General features: G+C 42.7%; 1 protein-coding gene across 1 annotated transcript in view; it reads left to right on the forward strand.

Annotated features, from left to right (window-relative positions):
- FGF18 (fibroblast growth factor 18) overlaps nt 1-10882 on the forward strand; it is a 111416-nt gene extending 100534 nt beyond the window's left edge. The window contains exon 5 of the mRNA XM_073358177.1: nt 9907-10882. Within this exon, the coding sequence (XP_073214278.1) occupies nt 9907-10173 (267 nt within the window). The 3' untranslated portion in view covers nt 10174-10882. The remainder of the gene's footprint in view (nt 1-9906) is intronic.
- The last annotated feature ends 12788 nt before the right edge of the window (nt 10883-23670 follow it).

The following is a 23670-nucleotide window of genomic DNA, read 5'->3' on the forward strand; positions in this document are numbered from 1 at the left end:
CCTAACTCAGAGGTTGTGGATCCCAGAGGTTTTGTAGATGGCTAAAAATTAGGTGGGGTGACACTCAGTTCCCCATCTGTGCAGTGGGGATAAAACCCCTACCTTACAGGGGTTTTATGAGGAGAAATGCAGTAATGATTGTGAGCTGCTCAGTTGTTCCAGTGCTAAGGGCTGTCCATACATTACAGAACACATTGTTTGGTGATGTTTTTGAAGACCCACCCACCCCTTGTAACTCTTTGTGATGCTGAAACAAACACACACAAGTAAGGACCCACTCACCCCCGAATGTGTTACATGATTTATGGACAGCCCCATATACATATCTATGATAGATAATTTTCTTCCTAAGAATTGACGTCTACAGAGCTATGCTGTTTGACACTGGCTCAGGAACCGGCATGATAAATAAGGGAGGATATGATAGAGGTCTATAAAATCATGACTGGTGTGGAGAAAGTAAATAAGGAAGTGTTGTTTACTCCTTTTCATAACACAAGAACTAGGGGTCACCAAATGAAATTAATAGGCAGCAGGTTTAAAACAAACAACAGAAATATTTTTTCACACAATGAACAGTCAACCTGTGGAACTCCTTGCCAGAGGATGTTGTGAAGGCACAGACTATAACAGAGTTAAAAAAAGAAGTAGATAAGTTCATGGAGGATAGCCATTGATGGACCTATCAGCCAGAAGCTTCTATTTGCCAGAAGCTGGGAATGGGTGACAGGGGATGACTCACTTGATGATTACCTGTTCTGTTCATTCCCTCTGGGGCACCTGGCATTGGCCACTGTTGGAAGACAGGATACTGGGCTAGATGGACCTTTGTCCTGACCCAGTATGGCCATTCTTATGTTCTAAGTATAAAATAGTTTGTCAGTATAACTGAGTTACATTGAATGTGTGAGGATGTAACACATTACATTGAATGTGTGAGGGAGGCAGATCTCTATGAGTTTTTCAGTTACTATCTAAAGGATACAGGAGATAACACTCCATCCCAAGTTATTTTGCTGGCTAAGGAATGTGTCTGAGGAAGTAATAAAAGTTGAATGGGGCTAGCTTGAGAAAGTGAAATAGCCATAGAACTTGTGTCAGTTCTTGTGAGGAATCAGCCCCAGTAGCCCAACCGTGCGACTGTTTGATGACTATTGTACTCAGCACATTTCACCTCAAAGGCTCTCCAGTCCCTTATGAGCAATCCACGTACAGCAATAACACAGCCATCTCTGGGGAGGGTGGTGGTGGCCAGCCAGCACACAAGCACTCTGCACAGTATTAGGCAAAGAAGGACAAAGTAGGTTCCTAAGCCTACGTAAAAGGGTGTTGTTTAATGTATAAATGTTATAGATCAAGCTGCCTTTCCTGGAAGTTAAAGTTTGGGACTGGACCAAGATCCTGGATCTGAGCCCTTCCAATTCCAGATCTGGATCCAAACTTCACAAGTGGAACATCTCTCTCTGGTCTTTACCTGCACTGTGTCCTAGAAAGGTGCCAACCCGGCATGAAATTCACTCCTGTGCTGAGGTGTGCACCAGGCTTGTGTTATCACATAAGTCCTATTTTGTGGGCTGAAGTAGAATTGAAGTGGTGGGCAGCTTTGTGCCAGCCCCATGCACTGGTGTGAAGCTCCCGCTCCCTCACTGCACAGCAGTGTCATCATGCAAGGGACACACTGCAGTGTCCATCTCTCATGCTTTCCCGGGATTCTATACGTTTAAAGAATCTTTCTCAGAATACCTTGCTTTAATTAGAGCACTACTACTTTGTATTTAGAGTGCATTTTGCCAGCTAAGTATGAAATTAATACATACTGTAACTTGGCAGGATCTTCCCACTGAAGTCTACTTGAGTAGTGTGCAACCCAATATCAGCAGCGTATGTTTGGACTAAGAATTCTTTGGAAAAGACAGTCAGCTAGAATACAGGGGTTTTTTTTTCTTTACCCTCAAACAGTCAGTTCTTGCCTTTGACAGCTAAACCTGGCTGGGGCCATTTCTCTTTTCTTTCTCCTCCTCTTGAATCTTCTTAAGGGGAGTTGCTGTATCAGGAGCTGGAGGACGGGGGTGGGGGAGCGGGGGTGACTGTGTGTGTGTGTGGCGGGTGCGGCAGTGGGAGTTTCAGGACAAACAAGACACCAGGGAGTATTGAAAGCATTTTTAGCTTGGGGATTTACTGCTATTTTCTGCTAGAGGTTTAAATTGGAAGCTGCTTGTGATTTAGGAGCATGAATCTGAGGACTGTGCCACAGTTCAGGAAGGCACTTAACCATGTGCTTTATTTTAAGCCTGCGCTTAATTTTTATTGACTTCAATGAGACTTTGCCAAAGCTAGGGAAGTGCTGAAGTGCCCTGCCTGCACTGGTGCCTGTACCAAATAGCATTTCTTAGAAGCTTGTCTAGGTGTCATAGGAGGCTCAGTCAGTCTGAAGAATACAATTCACTCCAGAAAATCACCACACTGAGGGGCAAATGCAATGCTGACATCATAACTCTTAGGCCCAAATTCTCTGCTGAGCGCCTTGGTGTAGTAACTTGGCTGGGCACTGAGGTTCTCATTGGAAGAAGGGAAATGGACTCACCTTTCAGACTGAGGATCCTCTCAACAGATAACTCAGCATAGACTCTTTGGCCCTAGCACCCTTGCCCCCCTCCCCTCCGCACCTCCCCGAAAGACTGGAAGTTCTGTGAACTGGTAGAACTTCTAGCTCTTCTGCTGCACTAATAATCCCCACCAACACAGTGTACTGGGTGGTAAATCTCTCTTTTCTGCCTCCCCAGTTCCTACCCTCTTCTTCTGTGTAAGGGAACTGCATCAATATTGCTGTGTGTTGGGCCATTTGCATCCCTGGAGGCGGGTGGTTGGTTGGATGGATTGTCCCTTACACTACAGAATCTGACTGGAATGAGAGGAGAACAGAGGGAGACCAAAATAATTTTTTGTGCACTAGATACCTTAGACTCCTTCAGGACTCCACACTCATGTATTTTACTGCTTTAATTTCGATACTTCAGCTGACTTCCCAGGAGGATGGTGGGATTTTGTTCAGTTGAAGTGCATTGGAATTGAATTTGAGCCAATTCCCTCCCTGTTGTGTCTCCAATGAAGGCAGTGCAGTTACGCTAAGTCAGTTTGGCCCCATATTGATGACATGTTCTGGCTTGACAAGAGACATGCTCATATATTCATACAATGAGAGCCTGATACCAATAAGAGTTTTGTCACTGATTTAAATGGGAACAGAACTGGGCCTTAAATGAGTGGCAACTGTTGAAATTAAGGTGACATTTATAAATTACTTTATTAATAATCCCTAAAGGATGAATAGAAATTGCTTTTTCACTAATAGATTATCTAAGGGACAGATTACATGATGTAGAGACCCTTCTATATAAGTGATTTATGTTCTATATTCCCAGTCTATCAGGGGTTTAAAACAGATGCTATAAAATCATCTGTCTGTCTCTACAACATGCCTTAGCACATATAAGAATGATTTACTTGGAGAAAAGCAATTTCTGTTCATTATCCATGAATTATCTTAAAGTACGTGTACATGTCACCTTAATTTCACATTGTTATATGATTTAGTGCCTTCTTTTGCAGGCTAAATTTATTTTTATGGACCTTATTTGCTTCAAATTAGCCCTGAACCTGGCCTGAAGTAGTATCCTCTCTTCCTACTCTTCATTGCTCTTCCTTAGACTCTGCTGGCAAATTTTGAGACCTAAACACAGAAAATACCTTTAATAATAATTTAACCCCCACCCCAACATTTTCTTCTTTTAATTCCAGTCTCATCCTTGTGTATGTCTAAGCGTTCCACAAGAAAATGACATTGTAGTGCAAGCAGAAAGCCCCAAAATGGATATATTAAAAGTGGTCACATTTTCATAGCAACAAGGTCATGGGTCAAATCCAGGACCTTTCTGCAAATGTAGGGGAAATGAGCTTTCCAGTTCCCTGCTATACCTAATAGCTCAGAAGGAATTTGGTAGATTCATCAGCACCTAATTTTGTGTGAACTTGAGACTCAGCCACATTAGTGTTTAAATTGTATTAATTGTTGAAAGGTATGTGCCGGGCCCAGTTTTGAGTGAACCAGGGGCTGTTTCTGGTTTCACATTGAAACTTGGTGGAATTCTGCAGTGTCAACTGTTTTCTCGCTGTGGTTTTGATCAAACTCTGAACTCGAAGGATGAGCCCTGGTGAACTGAAACCACTGGGTTTTGCACAGCCCTGCCATTCCTCAAAGCATTTGTAAGCTCAAAATTACAGATAATAAAATCATGACCTTTATGTTTCCCCAAGTATGGAGGATGCTAGTTAGTAGCAGAGCTGGCTTCAACCCCTGTCAATGTGCATGGACTCTTGATTATGTAAATTTGGTGGGCAATGTATATTTCTGGGCCTCTTCTCAAACGTTTCCCTCATATGATTCTGTTTTGCTGTTGTAGAATTATTTATGATCTCCCCTTACCTTCTTAAGGAGACAGGTACTGTACAGTTTGTGTAGCAAACAAAAAGCTTTGACAAGATGATATGTTAATGATTTCAAGTTTCAAATAACATAAATGCATCCATGAATAGAAGATCTAAGGGGGAATGGATAGTTATGGAGATTAGTGGTGAATTATGGAGCCTTTCCCCTTTGGTTGCCTCTTTGAATCCAGCCTGGGATGGCATTGACTCTGAGTTACAGCTGATTTTGGGCTCATATAAAATAATTTGGAGATCACAGGTCTAATGAATTCTAAACCAGCTCAGAGTGGCTGTGCTTTGCTCTTGACTCAGATTCTGAGTTTAACAGCATCTGACAAATTGTACCAAGCTCTGCAATGATTTTCTAGACAAGCGTTTAGAAGGGAGCAGACCGAAGAGTACCAGTTTCACTCTGTGTGCTCATGTCTGTGGAGGTGAACGGCTGGTGCTATTCCCATCTGTTCCACCTGGCCCATTTTCAGACATACATAGCAATGATTCATAGAATCATAGAATCATAGAATATCAGGGTTGGAAGGGACCCCAGAAGGTCATCTAGTCCAACCCCCTGCTCAAAGCAGGACCAATTCCCAGTTAAATCATCCCAGCCAGGGCTTTGTCAAGCCTGACCTTAAAAACCTCTAAGGAAGGAGATTCTACCACCTCCCTAGGTAACGCATTCCAGTGTTTCACCACCCTCTTAGTGAAAAAGTTTTTCCTAATATCCAATCTAAACCTCCCCCACTGCAACTTGAGACCATTACTCCTCGTTCTGTCATCTGCTACCATTGAGAACAGTCTAGAGCCATCCTCTTTGGAACCCCCTTTCAGGTAGTTGAAAGCAGCTATCAAATCCCCCCTCATTCTTCTCTTCTGCAGGCTAAACAATCCCAGCTCCCTCAGCCTCTCCTCATAACTCATGTGTTCCAGTCCCCTAATCATTTTTGTTGCCCTTTGCTGGACTCTCTCCAATTTATCCACATCCTTCTTGAAGTGTGGGGCCCAAAACTGGACACAGTACTCCAGATGAGGCCTCACCAATGTCGAATAGAGGGGAACGATCACGTCCCTCGATCTGCTCGCTATGCCCCTACTTATACATCCCAAAATGCCATTGGCCTTCTTGGCAACAAGGGTACACTGCTGACTCATATCCAGCTTCTCGTCCACTGTCACCCCTAGGTCCTTTTCCGCAGAACTGCTGCCTAGCCATTCGGTCCCTAGTCTGTAGCTGTGCATTGGGTTCTTCCGTCCTAAGTGCAGGACCCTGCACTTATCCTTATTGAACCTCATCAGATTCCTTTTGGCCCAATCTTCCAATTGGTCTAGGTCCTTCTGTATCCTATCCCTCCCCTCCAGTGTATCTACCACTCCTCCCAGTTTAGTATCATCCGCAAATTTGCTGAGAGTGCAATCCACACCATCCTCCAGATCATTTATGAAGATATTGAATAAAACCGGCCCCAGGACCGACCCTTGGGGCACTCCACTTGATACCGGCTGCCAACTAGACATGGAGCCATTGATCACTACCCGTTGAGCCCGACAATCTAGCCAGCTTTCTACCCACCTTATAGTGCATTCATCCAGCCCATACTTCCTTAACTTGGTGACAAGAATACTATGGGAGACCGTGTCAAAAGCTTTGCTAAAGTCAAGAAACAATACATCCACTGCTTTCCCTTCATCCACAGAACCAGTAATCTCATCATAAAAGGTGATTAGATTAGTCAGGCATGACCTTCCCTTGGTGAATCCATGCTGGCTGTTCCTGATCACTTTCCTCTCATGCAAGTGCTTCAGGATTGATTCTTTGAGGACCTGCTCCATGATTTTTCCAGGGACTGAGGTGAGGCTGACTGGCCTGTAGTTCCCAGGATCTTCCTTCTTCCCTTTTTTAAAGATTGGCACTACATTAGCCTTTTTCCAGTCATCCGGGACTTCCCCGGTTCGCCACGAGTTTTCAAAGATAATGGCCAGTGGCTCTGCAATCACAGCCGCCAATTCCTTCAGCACTCTCGGATGCAACTCGTCCGGCCCCATGGACTTGTGCATGTCCAGCTTTTCTAAATAGTCCCTAACCGCCTCTATCTCCACAGAGGGCTGGCCATCTCTTCCGCATTTTGTGATGCCCAGCGCAGCAGTCTGAGAGCTGACCTTGTTAGTGAAAACAGAGGCAAAAAAAGCATTGAGTACATTAGCTTTTTCCACATCCTCTGTCACTAGGTTGCCTCCCTCATTCAGTAAGGGGCCCACACATTCCTTGGCTTTCTTCTTGTTGCCAACATACCTGAAGAAACCCTTCTTGTTACTCTTGACATCTCTGGCTAGCTGCAGCTCCATGTGCGATTTGGCCCTCCTGATAACATTCCTACATGCCCGAGCAATATTTTTATACTATTCTGCCAGAGCTCTGTGATCAATCCTTTGCTTCCTGTGATCTGCTGCAGCTTCTGTGCCGTGACATGTTAATTTTTCTTGGGCATTTGGGGAATTAGTTTGCTAAGGACTGAAAGCACTTTGACTGTTTTGTTTGTTCACAGTAATAATTCTACATAATAGCTATTCAGTGTAGTATAAGCAACTTATATGGTACTTACCCACCTTTGGAAAGCACTTTGAGGGCTACAGATGAAAAGCCCTATATTCTTTATTAATTAGTTGGAGCCGTCTAATCCAGCTCCCTTTGAAGTCAGTGGGAATCCTTCCTTTTGCTTAAGTGAATTGTGGATTAGGCCCTATATAATGTTCCATATTTTGTTTACTATTGTTGCCCCTTTTTGACATGAGAGTTGACGTTTGGGGGCCTGTCGGTGTTAGAACTGAGAGTAGAAAATGATGGTAGTCAGGTATTTCTCTGATGCAGTTTTGTGTATATACAAAGAATGTATGAAGCCCTGTGTCTTGGAACACAGAAGGAATAAAATAGCAAGAAACAGCTTCTTTTGCTCACAGCACCAAGAGTACTTTGTTTTTGGGGTTTTTTTTAGCCTGCACCCTGACCTGAAAAACCTCTACCCAGGGTCAGTGATGCACATTTAGCTGCTCATTCAGGCTGCCTCTCTCACTCTGTCTGTTCTTGTCTGACCTCAGTTTCAGATCTCTCATCCCGGCATCTTCCCCTATCCAAAAGAATAAATAGTCAAAAGCTCCTCAGCAGGTTCACACACACCTTTTGTCTTAGGTGGTACTTACGCTTACAGTTACGTTAATTGAAGGGTGAGTTCACACCTACCAATCTCAATGGGGTATTAATTCAGCCCATAACGAGGTTTTACCCAGATCAGAACACTATTGTGAAGGTTCTGGAACTATTCCCAAAGATGGGATGGATAGCTATAGTTCTGATGTATTTAGAAAAGAAAAAGAAGTTAAAGAAAGACTTGATACAGGAGTCATCATCTGACCTGTGATTTGTTCCATAGGCTGTTCCAGTTATTCAGCAGTTGAAGGTAAAATAGCTATATATTCTGGCATAGGATTATAGTGTTTGTAGGATTTCCACTTGGCTGAAATATGTAAATATCCTATTATGTGATGCCATGACTCTTGCAGTGCTGCTGCATGTGTTGTATAAATTAGAGATTTGCCTGAATCTAAACCACAGATCAAAATGCTGCTGGAGTTCCAAATCCAGATCTGGTTTAGAATTTTGCAAATGGTCCCAACTGTAAACTGGCCTGAACCAAAACCCTCAGTAGCATTAGTCCCAAATGGTGGGATGTTTGACATCTGAATTTCTAGTACAGGGGTGGCCAGCCTGAGCCTGAGAAGGAGCCAGAATTTATCAATGTACATTGCCAAAGAGCCACAGTAATACATAAGCAGCCCCCCATCAGCTCCCCTTGCTCCTAGCACCTGCCACGCACTGGCAGCCCCGCCAATCAGCGCCTTCCCCTCCCTCCTGATCAGCTGTTTCGTGGCGTGCAGGAGGCTTGGGGGGGGAGGGGGAGGGAAGGGGAAGGAGCGAGAGCATGGCAGGCTCAGGGGAGGGAGTGGGAAGGGGTGGAGTGGGGGCAGGGCCTGTGGCAGAGCCAGGGGTTGAGCAGTGAGCACCCCCAGGCACATTGGAAAGTTGGCACCTGTAGCTCCAGCCCCGGATTCGGTGCCTAGACAAGGAGCCGCATATTCACTTCTGAAGAGCCGCATGTGTCTCCGGAGCCACAGTTTGGCCACCCCTGTCTTAGTATAAATGCCCCATCCTCCATTATTGTGATTGCCCTTGAAAAGGAGGCTTAGGAGACCTGCCTGAGAAAGTGAGCCTAGTGCTCTGGGTACAGACCTAGGAGCTCCAGTTCTGGCTCTGATGATGGCACCATCTGTAGCCTTAGTAGCCATAGTAAAATGATGTAAAGGTAAACTTTTAAAAGTAAGTTCTTTGACGTTTGGGTGTCCATTTTTACTCCAAGATTTAAAAAAAAAATAGAGGCCAAAAGTTAGATTCCACAGTTCAGCACCGAAATAAAGAGCCTGGGACAAGATTTTGAAAAATGTACCTAAGTAAATGGGTACCTAAGTAAATGGCCAAATTTTCAAAAATGGTAAGCAGTCCAGATGTCCCACTGATGTCAGTGGGAGATCTAGGTACTCAGCACCTTTTTGTGTCTCAGCTCCCCATCTCTCCAATGAGAATACCAATCTGCACATCCCAGAAATCGTAGGGCTAGTTAATGTTTGGGTTGCCATTGGGCAGAGCACTGGAAATTAAGGATGAAATTTCAAAAGCACCTAACTGGGGGAAGTTCCCCATCTTCCATGGGTGTGGTGGGTTCAATGGCAATTGGGCATCTAACCCCTAAAACATTTTTGAAAAAAGCAGTCTAAATTCTGGGGGCTGGGCTAAATGAATACTTAGTTCGTGGCAAGCTGGGGTGTAAATCTATTCTACACTATCCTGCCGCACACTAAGTGTCCTTGTGGACCCTGCTGCTGTGCATTAAAAGTTCCCAAGTGCTCTTTGATCTATCCCGCTTCGAAATGGTAGATTGACACCCCAGCTTGCTGAGAATTTAGGGTTTCTCTAAACAAACGTTAAGTGTTGTTATTTGCCCTGTTCAAGATTCCTACAAGTAGCTCTTCTGATGTATGCTTCACAGAGGGATATGTTTTATTGGGACAGGCCACAATGGGGGAGGTTTACGAAGTTCGGTGACTTCTTGCTATTTGTGACTTTGAAAATCTCCCCACAAAAACTAGATCCGTGTGTTAGGAGTGTTTTTTTTTTAAAAAAAAGCACCCTTGAATCAAACAATAATGTTAATGGTTCATTTTGAATATTTCAGCTGGTATTTCTCCCCCCAGCTACTGGACTGAAAGCAGGAGAGAACAGGACCAGATCCTGTAATTGTTCTTTTATGCAAAATTGCTATTTGGCCAAGGGGTTTACAACTGATTGAAATGAATTTTCTTTCCCTTTTGCAGCCTGACGGCACCAGCAAAGAGTGTGTCTTCATTGAAAAAGTCCTAGAAAACAACTACACAGCACTGATGTCTGCGAAATACTCTGGCTGGTACGTTGGATTTACCAAAAAGGGAAGGCCACGAAAGGGGCCCAAGACCCAGGAAAACCAACAAGATGTGCATTTTATGAAAAGGTACCCAAAGGGTCAAGTGGAGTTACAGAAACCTTTCAAGTACACCACAGTGACCAAGAGGACTAAGAGAATACGACCTACCAACCCCAGTTAAAAGATAGACAAAAACAGTGTCACAATAATAAACCACAAAAAAACTGCACCAGAGGAATATTTTTACATTAAAAATAAGGAAGAAGCTCTATTTTTGTACATTGTGTTTAAAAAAATAATTAAAATTTTTTTTAAAAAAATAAAAGACTGGATGGCAAATGCTGGGGGAAGCTGTTAGGGATTTATTGTGACTTGAAAAACAAAATGAACTGCTCTATTTAAATTGACTTCTTGTTGTTGACACATAGGTGCTTATTTCTCTTTTTGGAACGGACAACTTTTCAAGCAGATCCCCAGAGGAAAAACAATTAATATTAAATAAAATAAAACCAAAGAAAACCAAAGTTCTTTCCCAAAGTTACTGAGACCCTGCCCCGAAAAATCACCAGTTTTGCAGTAATCTATTTATTGTCTGCTGCAAACTGTCCCGAGACAAGATGGTGTGTGCGGCAGTGATTGAGTTTCCGTGGAGTTCTCAATGCATCGATCTTCTGTAACCTTTCTGATGACATAAGGTGTCACGGCTCTGTGATCCTGCATTATGCTCAGTTCTGGAGAATGCTGCTAAATACATTCAAGTGACTAAAAATGACCTAATACACCAATGATAAGGGAATATTTTAAAACCAGCTATATTATATATATTATATATATATAAGCTATTTATTTCACCTCTCTGTATATTGCAGTTCCATGAACCAAGTATTACTGCCTCAACAATTAAAAAAATTATTTAAAACACATGTAAATATTGCTGTAATTCACACTTTTTGATTATTGCTATGAACTTTTATCCTTATGTCACAGCGATAGCCACTCTGTAGTTAAGGTCAGAACTAGCTTCCCATTATAAGCTTGATTTTCAATCCTCCCCCAGTTTTCCCCAGTAGAAATCAGTCTTTCATGGCATAATGGGCTGAGCACTATGTTGGGAACCAGGAATTCCCAGAGTTCTTCCACCACTGAAACTTTGTCCAGACGAAGATTGAAAGCTGTGTTGTTAGATCTAATGGACACTTTCTAAAACTCTAGTTTTATGCTAATCTGCCCCATAGACTTTGATGTGACCAGTTTAACATATGTTAAAGTACAACTTGTCTTGTCTTGACTAGAGTTTTAGAAGGCATTATTTGTTTCAGGCTAGCCGATATAGTTTAATATCATACTTTTAAACCCTAGAACCTTGACTTTGTTCATGACCTTGGGTAAGTCACTTAACATTTCTGGAACCCAGTTTCAACACATGTAAAATGAGAATACCAACCACTTATCTACCTTACAGGGTGTTGTGAGTATGAACTAGTTCATGGTTTTGTACTGTTTTTGGACAATGAAAACCCTTATGTAAATGATAAATATTAATGGGAAACATTTAACTGCAGAACAGCATACATCAACTAGGGCTGTCAAGCGATGAAAAAAATTAATCATGATTAATCATCCATTTAAACTATACTAGAATACCATTTATTTAAATATTTTGTATGTTTTCTACATTTTCAAATATATTGATTTCAATTAAAACACAGAATACAAAGTGTACAGTGCTCATTTTATGTTTATTTTTATTAACAATATTTGCACTGTAAAAAACAAAAGAAATAGTATATTTCAATTCACCTAATACAAGTACTATAGTGTGATCTCTTTATTGTGAAAGTTGAACTTAAAAATGTAGAATTATGTACAAAAAATAGCTGCATTCAAAAATAAAACAATGTAAAACTAGAGCCTACAAGTCCACTCAGTCCTACTTCTTGTTCAGCCAATTGCTCAGACAAACACATTTGTTTACATTTGCAGGAGATAATGTTGCCCGCTTCTTATTTAAAATGTCTCCTGAAAGTGAGAACAGGTGTTCGCATGGCACCATTGTAGCCGGTATTGCAAGATATTTACATGCCAGATGTGCTAAAGATTCATATTTCCCGTCATGCTTCAACCACCATTCCAGAGGACATGCGTCCATGCTGATGATGGGTTTTGCATGATAACGATCCAAAGCAGTGCAGCCCAATGCATGTTCATGTTCATCATCTGAGTCAGATGATGCCACCAGCAGAAGATTGATTTTCTTTTTTGGTGGTTTGGGTTCTGTAGTTTCCGTATCATAGTGTTGCTCTTTTAAGACTTCTGAAAGCATGCTCCATGCCTTATTCCTCTCAGATTTTTGAAAGACACTTCAGATTCTTAAACCTTGGGTCGAGTGCTGTAGCTATCTTTAGAAATCTCACATTGGTACCTTCTTTGCGTTTTGTCAAATCTGCAGTAAAAGTGTTCTTAAAACAAACAACATGTGCTGGGTCATCATCCAAGAGTGCTATAACAGGAAATATATGGCAGAATGTGGGTAAAACAGAGCAGGAGACATACAATTCTCCCCAAGGAGTTCAGTCACAAATTTCATTAACACATTTTTTTTTAACGAGCATCATCAGCATGGAAGCATGTACTCTGGAATGGTGGTTGAAGCATGACGGGACATATGAATCTGTAGCACATCTGGCACATAAATATCTTGAGACACTGGCTACAGAAGTGCCATATGAATGCCTGTTCTCACTTTCAGGAGACATTTAAAATAAGAAGTGGGCAGCATTATCTCCTGCAAATGTAAACAAACGTGTTTGTCTTAGCAATTGGCTGAACAAGAAGTAGGACTGAGTGGACTTCTAGGCTCTGAAGTTTTACCTTGTTTTGTTTTTAAGTGCAGTTATGTAACAAAAAAAATCTACATTTGTAAGTTGCACTTTCACGATAAAGAGATTGCACTACAGTACTTGCATGAGGTGAATTGAAACATGCTATTTCTTTTATAATTTTTACAATGAAAATATTTATAATAAAAATAATAAAAAGTGAGCACTGTACACTTTGTATTCTGCATTGCAATTGAAATCAATATATTTGAAAAGGTAGAAAAACATTCAAAAAATTTAATACATTTCAATTAGTATTTTATTGTTTAACAGTGTGATTAAAACTGCACTTAATCACGATTAATTTTTTTGAGTTAATTGCATGAGTTAACTGCTATTAATTGACAGCCCTAGTATCAACCTGTTCAACTCCTGTCAGAGTAGACGGGAACCATAAATATTAGGATTCCAAGCCAATACTAGCTGATCCAAACCTTTGGCCAAAATCTCAACCAAACCAGAATGACCTGACAACCCATCTTCCAATGAATCTGCTATGCATTGTTGGTAGGACAGTAGGACCTCCAACCCTCAACAGTGCCTACCTTGAAGAGCTTCAAGTCTAAATAGATGAGACAGAAAAAGGGTAGGAAGGGAAGCAGAGAGACAAGGTGATTTGCTCCAGGTCATACAGTAAGTCAGAGCTGGGACTAGAACAGAGGTCTTCTGTCTCCCAGTCTACTGCATTGTACTACCAAGCCTGTTGTTTGCATATAACTATGTACTAAGCACCATATAGCTAACAGTTCCTTTACTCTAGCAACTACCTGGGTTTGTACTCCAACCGTTCATGTGTGTTTTGGGGAGGGTGAGAGTCCCATTAAAACAAACAAGTGGGAGCTGGATCTAGGGGTTGCTGCATCAATGTGGGTCCAGCCCACCTGACCAATCCAGCAGCTAGAACTGCCTCGAGGGGTTGAGAGCCCCCTGAAAACCTCACCCCATATCTCTACTAGCAGCAGCTGAAGGCATCTGTGTAGCAGAAGTACATCTCTGCACTGCGGAGGAAAACTGAATCCAGTATTGCCAACCCCAAATGTTCAAAAATCACAAGATTGCCTTAAAATCATTAGATTTTTAAAAAGGCTAAATTCAGGCTTCTTTTGTCTTGGTGGTCTGGCGTTGGAACCGTTGGGTTCACAATTCCCGGCTTTTCTTCACTGCCAAGAGCACTCGAATCTTTCTTTTTTTAAAATGGAAGCTGATATTCTCACGTGTTTCACAGAGCCGCTGGGGCTATCAGCAAATAGCATGAGGCCCGCAAGAGCTGGCAAACCGATGTACATCTGCCAGGAAGAGGAGTTCTGAAGGAAGGCGCTGAAACAGCTTTCTCTGGGGTTGGGCGGGACAGAGCTATTACAGAGGTGAAGTATAGGTGGCAGCAGCACTGGGGCCAGGACTGGAGCTGCTGCTGCCCCATAGCTCTAGCCCACCCCCGGCAGCCTCAGTTTCTGTTGAGGAGGGGAATGAGTCTCTCCCGTGTAGCAGCAGTAGCATACTTGCAGATTGGTCAAAGAGTGTATGTTGGGGTCCTTTGGATTTGGCGTCAGTTGTTGTTTGTGTGGTGAAGGAGTTGGGGAAGGTTCAGTGGGGTTTTTTGACAAGTGCTGGGTGTAAATTTGCGTGGGTTGGTTTATCCAGGGAGATGGGTAGGATAAACAGAGAATTATAATTGTCTTGTCCTTGAGGCTTGGTCATATCACCCAGTATTTGGGTTCTGGGGGCAGGGAGGAAACGGATGGGACCCCCACTTCCTAGGAGAAAATCATAAGGGGGAAAGTTAAAACCATTTGGAGGCTCTAGTCTTGGGCAGGAGGAATATTTTATGGGGCTGAGAGGATGGGGGGGGGAGGAGCAGAACTCCATTAGGATAAGGAGTGCCATGATGGGATCTGGAAAGAGGTTTTTAACTCTTTGTATGAGGGTAAAAGGAACTTCAGCACGAACCTCTACCACTTGAGCTAAAGGGCTAGGTTCTTTAGATGGTAGCAGTGGGAGGTGATTAATCATCTGGACCAGCCACTAGTGGGGAGCAGCCACTAGTGGGGAGGCTGACACACACTTTGCCACTGGCTACAAAGCTATTTGGCAGACAGTAGTGAATTAGGATTCCTGAGTTCTCTTCCTGGCTCTGGGAGGGGAGTGTGGTCTAGTGGTCACAGCACTAATTTAGAACTCCTGGAAGCTATTTGCCTGTTCATAATGGCATGTTAATAATATACACTTATGTCCTTATTAATGTGTATGTCTAGAAGGTGGGAATGCAGGAGCAGCCTCACTTTACAAACTCTATGGACATGCACATGGACTTGGCATAGTCATGAGTTCTATTCATAGCTCTACCAAAAGTGACCATGGGTAACCTCTCAAATGATCAGTTACCTATCCCTAAAAAGGAGGGAATAATGCTTACCTTTCTCCTATGATACGTTCATGAGGCCTTGTTCAGTAAGAAAGTTCATGACATACACAGGATTATTAACACCAGTCAGCATAAGAGATGAGACAAAATCTCTTCTGCTTCCCAGTCCGGTGCACCTTAGGGCAGAGGGCATTCTGATGGCAGGAGAAAGCAGCAAGAAAATGGAGGTGGAGGAAACACTCCAAAAATTGGGAGCCATAGGAGCGGCTGGCTTCCAAATATTTTTGAAAATCTGGCCAGTGGGGAACACTTAACTAGATCTTCATACCCCTCCTAAGCAGCAATTCTGCTGTAGACATCTGGCTCGCTGCATGTCAGGTTGCTCTGTATTTCTGTACAATCTATGGCAACTGATTTCCTTCTGGGTCAGAGGTTTGCAAACAGCCTTGGCAAACTTGATTAAAACATTCTATTTCCCCACTGGCTTGAGGATTATACCATGGAAGAAAATCTGTGCTTAACATTTCTCTTAACATTTCAGAAATTCTTCCAATGCCCTGTATGTGAGCTGAGGTTCGCTGTGTAGACTGTTACTTTTTAATTTACTTTGTGAATTGTGATGTGAGTACTGCTGTTGAAATAACCTTGATAGGAAAGGCAACCACAAGCCATTTGCTGAAGTAATTGATGACCGTAATGTGCCCAGAGCTTCAGGTGGGCACCTTGTAAATAAATACATTAATTAATTTAATTTAATAATAATAATAATAGCATATCACAGGTATTGTTCTGAAGATACTGTTGTATCAATAGCAACATTTTTCTGTCCAGAGTCAGGTAAAGGAATGCAGTGGTGGATGCAATGGTACAATGTGGGTTATGTCTGGGTTTTTTTCTCATGAATTTAGCAGGTAACTCAGGATGCTATAGCATTTTCAATGTGTACATCCATCCCAGGCCCCCAGGAGAGAACTCTGAGCCTTTGTTTGGTTCAGACAAATCCCTGACAAGTTTCTCGACCATGTTGAACAAACCTGTATTGCAGTTCAGTTGGAACGACCTGATGGTGAGTGCCACCTATGGCATATACACCAGAGATGGATGGGTTGGAAGGAAAACCTCACATCCCGGCATCTGCAAGCTCAGGATATGAACTTTGAACTTTGTAGTTGTCCTTTATCTTTATGATGTGGTAAGCTAAACCCAAAGATCCAAACACCCCAAAGACTTTGGGAAAATTTTGGATCTCAGTCCAGATTTGAACTCTGTAGCTTGGACTCACTCCTTACACTATGTTTAAAAAAAAGTCATCACAAAGGCAAAGAAGGGTAACATGTGGGTCAGCTTGTTTTGCAGTCTTTGGCTGTCCTCTAGGCAGGTAAAATCAAATATTGGTTCCCTTCCACTGCCTTAAACTATTCTGTAGGCCCAGGACCAAGATCCATACTACTAGAGGAATCATTTTAACTCCTCTTCCAAGCAGGTACCGATTATTGGCCAAGGTAGATGAGGAAAGCCATTCACAACAACATTATCATGTCCTGGCTTGTACTTCGTTATCCTTTAAAAGGCAGACAGTAGCCTAGCCATTGCACAATGTGTGTTCAAGCTCATAGACAAAATGTTGCTGGCACATGTGACCAACTTGCCAGGTAAGTTTGCAACCCCAAAGCTGGGGTTTTCAGTTCCCCAGGCACAAGCTAGTACAGTGCTTCCTGTTCAACAACACGGTATTCTTGTTTGGCCTTAGGGTTGTTGATGCAAATACAGCTCTCACCTCACTTATCAGCATGTGGCTGCTGCACCTGGTCTATAGTTGGATTGTTGAGTCTAATTTGCCTACTTTGTAAACAGTGGGCTTTTAGCAACTCCTTCCTTCAAGCATAAAAACCATCCCTATCTAGAGTAGAATTTGTCAATACTAAAAGAACGAGGAGTACTTGTGGCACCTTAGAGACCACCAAAGCTTATGCTCAAATAAATTTGTTAGTCTCTAAGGTGCCACAAGTACTCCTCGTTCTTTTTGCTGATACAAACTAACACAGTGACCACTCTGAAACTTGTCAATACTAAGTTTCAAACCAACCTCATGACTGATGCCTTTCTTCCTTCAATATCATCCACTTAGTCACAGGCTGGCCTTTCGAGATGTACCCATTATTCTTTTGTAGGTTAAATCAGTGAGAAGGCCCATAACAAGATCAGGGTTGCTGGTTTTCGCACTACAGAACTCTGCAGGTAACTGTGTTATATTTTATTAAAGTGGAAAGCCACCCATGCACAGAGACAGATGCCTTTAAGGTAATCACCTGCATAGAATAGTGTCTGAATCTGATAAGATTCAGGCAGAAGAAATACCGTCTGGTAGGAGTGTGGCTGTCCCCCAGGCATAAAAATGTCAACACAGCAAAGTAGTTTATAAACAGGGTGAGGAACCCCACAGTATATAATAAAGACAGAAATATCAGGGCCTGTGACAGTGACGCTGGGAGTTTTGCCATTGGTTTTACTGGGAGTATAACCATGAGACCATGACTTCATATACATAGCTTCTGGAGTCAGGACTACAGCATCCTTTGGCAAAATATTTTATCTTTTCATGCCACTGACAGTGGGTATCTTTTCAGGGCATCATATGTAGCTGAGCACAATGGAAGCATAACTTTGTAGTGAATACCGTGATGTGTTATGCTTCATAGCTGTAAGGACTGTGTTCAATACATCACCATCTTGTCTGTCACTCTTGGAATTATTTTAGCTGATTCAATCTTGCTAAAAGTAAGTAGAACTTGATGTAAACCTAGTTCTGATTTAAGCAAATACATAGTCTTCATGAGCTGTCTCAGATTGCCTTGCTGGGCATACAACTATACAGGCATGTATAGAGTCTACCACAGAATAATAGTGATGTATTGCTCAGTAGATGGTCACTGATTTTCTGGGCATGTTGGTACATTCTTTGTCTCTTTGCTACTAAATGTACTTTTAGGCTAAACTAATGAAACGGAAACAGCGTTAGCAGACAGGTTAGCTTCTTTAATCCAAGAAGGTTTTGTCACCACCGATTCCCAACAATTACATTAGTGCAGCAGTACACAAATATGCTCAACAGGGGCTCTCAGTCTTCTCCATAACATGACCTGTCCAGCATCCCCACCCCTCTAACTGGGACACGCCTCCCGTTTACTAATATGGGAAGAGCTGGATGATCATGACCCCGACAGCTGTCGGTGGCTTCTGTCACCAAATTACAAACCCCTGTTCTACCATTAGTTCATTGCCTTTTTTCCCCCCATGTTCATATTCAGACCCTGGAGGCAGGAAGATCCCTGATAAAAATTAGTAACCTGTGCAGATCATATTATTAGTAACCTGTGCAGATCATATTATTTCAAGCAATATTGAGGTGAGACATTAAGCAATACACGTAATAAATAATACTACCAATGGTCGGAAGTAGCAGGTGATGGTATGGTGATGGAAGATGGCCCTAAATTTTGTTTTGCTGCAAAGCAAAACCTATGTTGCTCAAAGATGGAGACTCCTAAAGTGAAATGCTAGTAATTGTTAATTGCAAGTCTCATATAACTAAAACTCAGCTCTTCACTTATTTTCTTCCTGGGTCAGTATGAGTGTTCCTTTCATAAATAATTTACATATGTATGCTTCTATCCAGACACGGAGGGACGCCTATTAGTAATGAGAAGGTAGCTCAGACTCTTTATCTATTCCCTCCTGGCCTGCATGCAAACACTGTCACCAAGGGTTCTGATAAGTGCAAATAATGAAAATTGTGGACATCTGTCTAATAGAAACCGCAAGGAGATCCACCAACACATTTCATGTAGGCCTTCCCGACAACCATTGGATGATTTTCAGTCTGTCCCGGTTATAGGTATACATGGGCTGGGTTCCAAATGGTGACATCAAAGGGGGGAAAATTGAATACTCTATCTTCAGCTTAAAAAACCCCAGGAATATCAAGTCTGAGTTTGCTGGAAGCCCTATTGGATATCTCAGGGTATTGCTTTTCGTAGTCTCTCCCAGTTGGGTTAAAGGGATTGGGGTGTTGAACCTTTAAGAGAAGTTTCCTTTTTTCATAAAGTTACCTAGTCTTTGAAGCTAAATAGGAGTTAACAAAATCAATACAGAATTTTAAACAGTCTAACTAAAACTCTTTTCCTTTCTCAGTTCCTCAACACTCACTCTCTTGAGATAATTCTCCAGTCACCCCGGGATCCTCCAAGGTAGACAAAGCCTGCATTTTTAAAGGAAAAAGAAGCAGAATCATCTCAACCTCCCCCCATCCCTCTTGGCAAGTAACTTCTGGCTCAACACTAGTTTGATTTTCAGAGGTGGTGAGCACCCTGCAGTCCCGTTGAAGTCAACAGGAGTTGCATGTGCTCAACACCTTTGATAATTAGGCCACTGGACTGTGACTCCAACAGTCCCTCATTGGAGCAATGTTGGGATTGCAATGACCAGCTCTATTTAGGGTGAAACAGTGACCAGATGACATCTTGTTGGTTGCACTCTCTCACTTCTCTGATGCCATCGCAACTGGGCTGACACTAGTGGAGGATGATGTTTCTTCAGCAAAGGCAGCTGGGTGAAAGCAACTGGAACCTCCTCTCGCTTCTCCTGTGATAAAGCACATGGTAGGATCAGGTACTAGTTAAATGATATGTGTGTGTTAGGGTGCAAAATGCAAGTAGAAAGACTATGGGTTGGGTAATAAGTAGCCACTCTGCAATGTTCCCTTTAATTTTTGACAGGCTGTGTGCGCAAAAAATTTCTTCTGTGCAAATTGTTTTGCTTCTGTGCAAATTTTTGTGCTCATGGTGTTTCACCGTGCGCGCGGGGTTTAGGATCTGTGTGCACGCACACATGCGCACAGCTTAGAGGGAACAGTGCCACTCTGTGTTTTCTCCTATAGTGAGGGATAAGTTGCAACTTGTTTGAGGGTATTGAGGTTGTCCTGTGCCATAGTTGAACAAACATTGCTTTAGTCTTAATGGGAGTAAAGTATAAGGTATATTTAACAGTTACATTTAGAGATGAGCCAAGCTATGAAGCCCTGTATCAAGATAGACACTTCCATCGTGTTCAGATATGTTGCTTCCAGTGTTGTGGCTGGATCCATTTCTAGGCACAATGTTACAGAAAATCAAAGTGAAAGGTTAGGAAAATGACAACTTTGTTTATAAAGCAATATCTGAAGACCTCTCCTGATGCATCCCACCATGTTACATTCATTAATGTTAGTTTCTCACTGAGACAAACACAGAGGTGGTGTGTGATTTGTAGGGCTGTTTATAACCCATTTTGAGGTAGATCACTATTAAGGCGGGGGTAGCATAACCAGAGATGGGTAAAATGTTGCAGATAAATAAAAAACACCCTGAGCCTTCATCCCCAACTGGAATCAAATGACTTTTCTTTCCCAGGTTTTCATTTTTATTCGTGCAGTCCCTGGTGCTGCCCAGGACAGCAGTGGAAGTGTCATTTCACATCAGAGTATTAGTTTCTGGGGGGTCGCAGGTGCTGCTTGGATCATATGACTGCATTTGCACCAATCAGAAAGTATAAAAATGGTGGCTGGGATTTCTGAAGGACCCGAAGAGAATAACCTGTCTACCCAGCAGACAAACGGTGTAAACCTTTCCACTCCTTCAGGGACCTGTTTCCTGATGAAAGCCTGCTATGTGGAGCTTAAATGTTCTTTACAGTAGTGGCAGGCTGTGGGGCTATGACCATCTTTGCTTAAGAGTGTTTTAAAGGATAAAAGCAGCCTCCTATCATAAGGGTCAAAAATAATATTAAATTAATAACATACTTGCAACTTTCGCAGGCACATGCCCTTGAGGAGCTAGAAATTCTGGCGCGTGCAAACAGATGAAAACACATGTCCTTGGGTGACTGTTTTTCATTGATTCCTTCATGCCATGCCATGTTCTGGATGGCACTGCCAGCAGCTAATGCTCCTGATTCTAAAGGGTTGGCTCGCACAGCCGGCTCTGTGGCACAAGAGCTCAAGCGAGGCTTTTGCTCTCTGGGCAGTGGCTTTCAGACCAGGCTTCTGTTCAGAGAGGCAGCTTGGGGGACCTTGGACTCCAAGCACCCCCTGCTGGCTCTTGAGGAACAAGAGTAGCATTGAATGTGCAGGAACAGCTTCCTCACTCTTTGTCTGGATAAAGATTCCAGGGAAATAGCTGGGTCTGTACAGGGAACAAGGGGAGACATGAGGGTTGAGCTTTTCAAAGCACTTCAGGGGACTTAAGCCACCCATCTTCCATTAAAGCCAAAGGATGATGGATGGTTAAATTTCTTGCACTGTCTTGAAAGTTTCAGCCAAGTTTATAGCAGAAAATGGCCACGGAAGCTTTGAGCAGAAATCTTTGGAGAGTTTTGTTAACATGGCTTCATCCATCAAGCTGATCCTTGTTTTTGCTGGGGTGGTTCCTAATGTTACAGGAAAAGGAAAAATAGCTAAATCAGTGATTTCCATTGAGAAATGGTTGTAGCAAACATTGCCGAAGGTGCTCACTCTGTTAGGGTGCATTAATCCCTAGATCTGGCTACGTTTGAATCAGACATACCACTCCATGGAAGGTAAAATGCCATTTCCTCTGGGTTCAGACAGTTTGGAGAGGGAAGAATGCAATACGTGGCTGGGCTGTCTGCATGATCAAAAGTGTTACCGGACTCTGCCACACAATGTGCAATCTTTAAACCAGCTCCCAATTAGCCCTCCTTGCTAATACCATGTTCATTCCTGGGAGACTGCCCTTTGAGAGCTGTTATGACTTTGTGATTGTGCACATACCTTTATGCGCTTTCATTCTTAATCCCCTTTTCTCAGAAGCCAAAAGGTCTCCCAGCCAAAAAGGAAATCAAAACCTTTTGTTGGCTGGTTCGTAAGAAATAGGGGTGGGATGAGGGTTGTAGCAGGATCTTAATTAACCATTGTAAATAACAAGAGCAGTAGTGCCTACCACCATATTCCGCTGTGGGTTGTGATATTGTCAGACCACACAACGGTAGGTGAATGGGCAGCACAATGGCAGATGAAATTTGCTGTTGACATATACAAGGCAATGCATACGGGAAGGGGTCCTTTGAATTAGGCATACACATTGTTGGGTTCTAAATGAACTGTAATCACTTAGGAAAAAGACCTGGGGGTTACATGAGACAGCTCAACAAAAGCCATGGCGCAGTCAGAAAAGCAAACAAACTATTTAGATGGATAAAGAATGGGATCTAAAAATACTGAAAAGGTTATAATGCCATTGTATACATCAATAGTACATCCTCACTAAAATACTGTGTTCTGCTCTGGATGCCTGAGCTCAGAAAGGAAATAGTGGAAAGAGGAGTTCAGACACTGACAATGAAAATGATTAGAGGCCTAGAAAGACAGCCATATGAAGAGGTATTGAAAAGATTGGGGCTGTGTAGTTTAGAGAGGAGAAAGTACTGAATGGTCTAGAAAAAGTAAATTGGGGTCTCCTATTCAACCTCTGTTCTAATACACAGACGAGAGGAAATTCAATGAAACAGAAAGGCAGCAAACTTTCAAAACTGACAAAAGAGAGTAGTTTTTAACATCATTATAATTAATCCATGGAACTCATTGCCACAAGGTATCATTGAGGCCAAGAATTTAGTAGGACACAAACAAGAAACAGACTTTTATGGGGCCAGGATTTTCCCCCTTCTGTCTTCAGGCCCTGGTAATATGATCATTGCAATATAGCACAGAATTTGGAGAATTCATCTTAGGCATTAATCAAATGCCAAGAGTATTAGGAGGAAGGGACATTGTAGCAGGGTTGATGGCCCCTTAAATGAAATCAGGCTCATCTCTCCTGCTCCAGTTCAGGTTTGCCCCAGTTTGGCGTAATGAGGAGGTCAAGGCTGCCCTGGGAGAATTAAATGATACAGCCCAACAGCAAAGAAGGGTCCACAATTCAGAGATCCAGAGTCCTGTGAGAGCTCTCAGGAGAGCAAAGCAGAGCTGGGCTGAGAGCTTCAGGGAGGTGAATGCCCCCGAAGGAGGGAGCAGGGGAACCAGATCAGACTGGTGAAAGTAGAAGCCAGGAAGTCAACTGGGGGATCACCTACAAACTTCCCCAGACTAAATAGTCATGGCCAGAGGGGGCTGAAGGCTATGAGCAGAAGTGGGAGATGTCTACTGGCTCTCGGAGGTGGACAGATGAAACTGGACGGCCATAGAGGGCAGAAGATTGGGGAACGATGGAGGGGTGAGCCTGCAGATGTCTCCAGGGAAGAACTAGAATCATAACTGGGAAGGAAACAGGTCAGAAAAACAACCCCACTGGACGGACTGAGGAGAGACATGCTGAGAGATGCTGGGGCCATGCCAGACAGCCGGGGTCATGGCAAGAGATGCTGGAGCTGTACTTGGGGTTGA

The sequence above is a fragment of the Lepidochelys kempii genome, chromosome 8 (genome assembly GCF_965140265.1).
Source record: "Lepidochelys kempii isolate rLepKem1 chromosome 8, rLepKem1.hap2, whole genome shotgun sequence".
NCBI classification, from domain to species: domain Eukaryota; kingdom Metazoa; phylum Chordata; order Testudines; family Cheloniidae; genus Lepidochelys; species Lepidochelys kempii.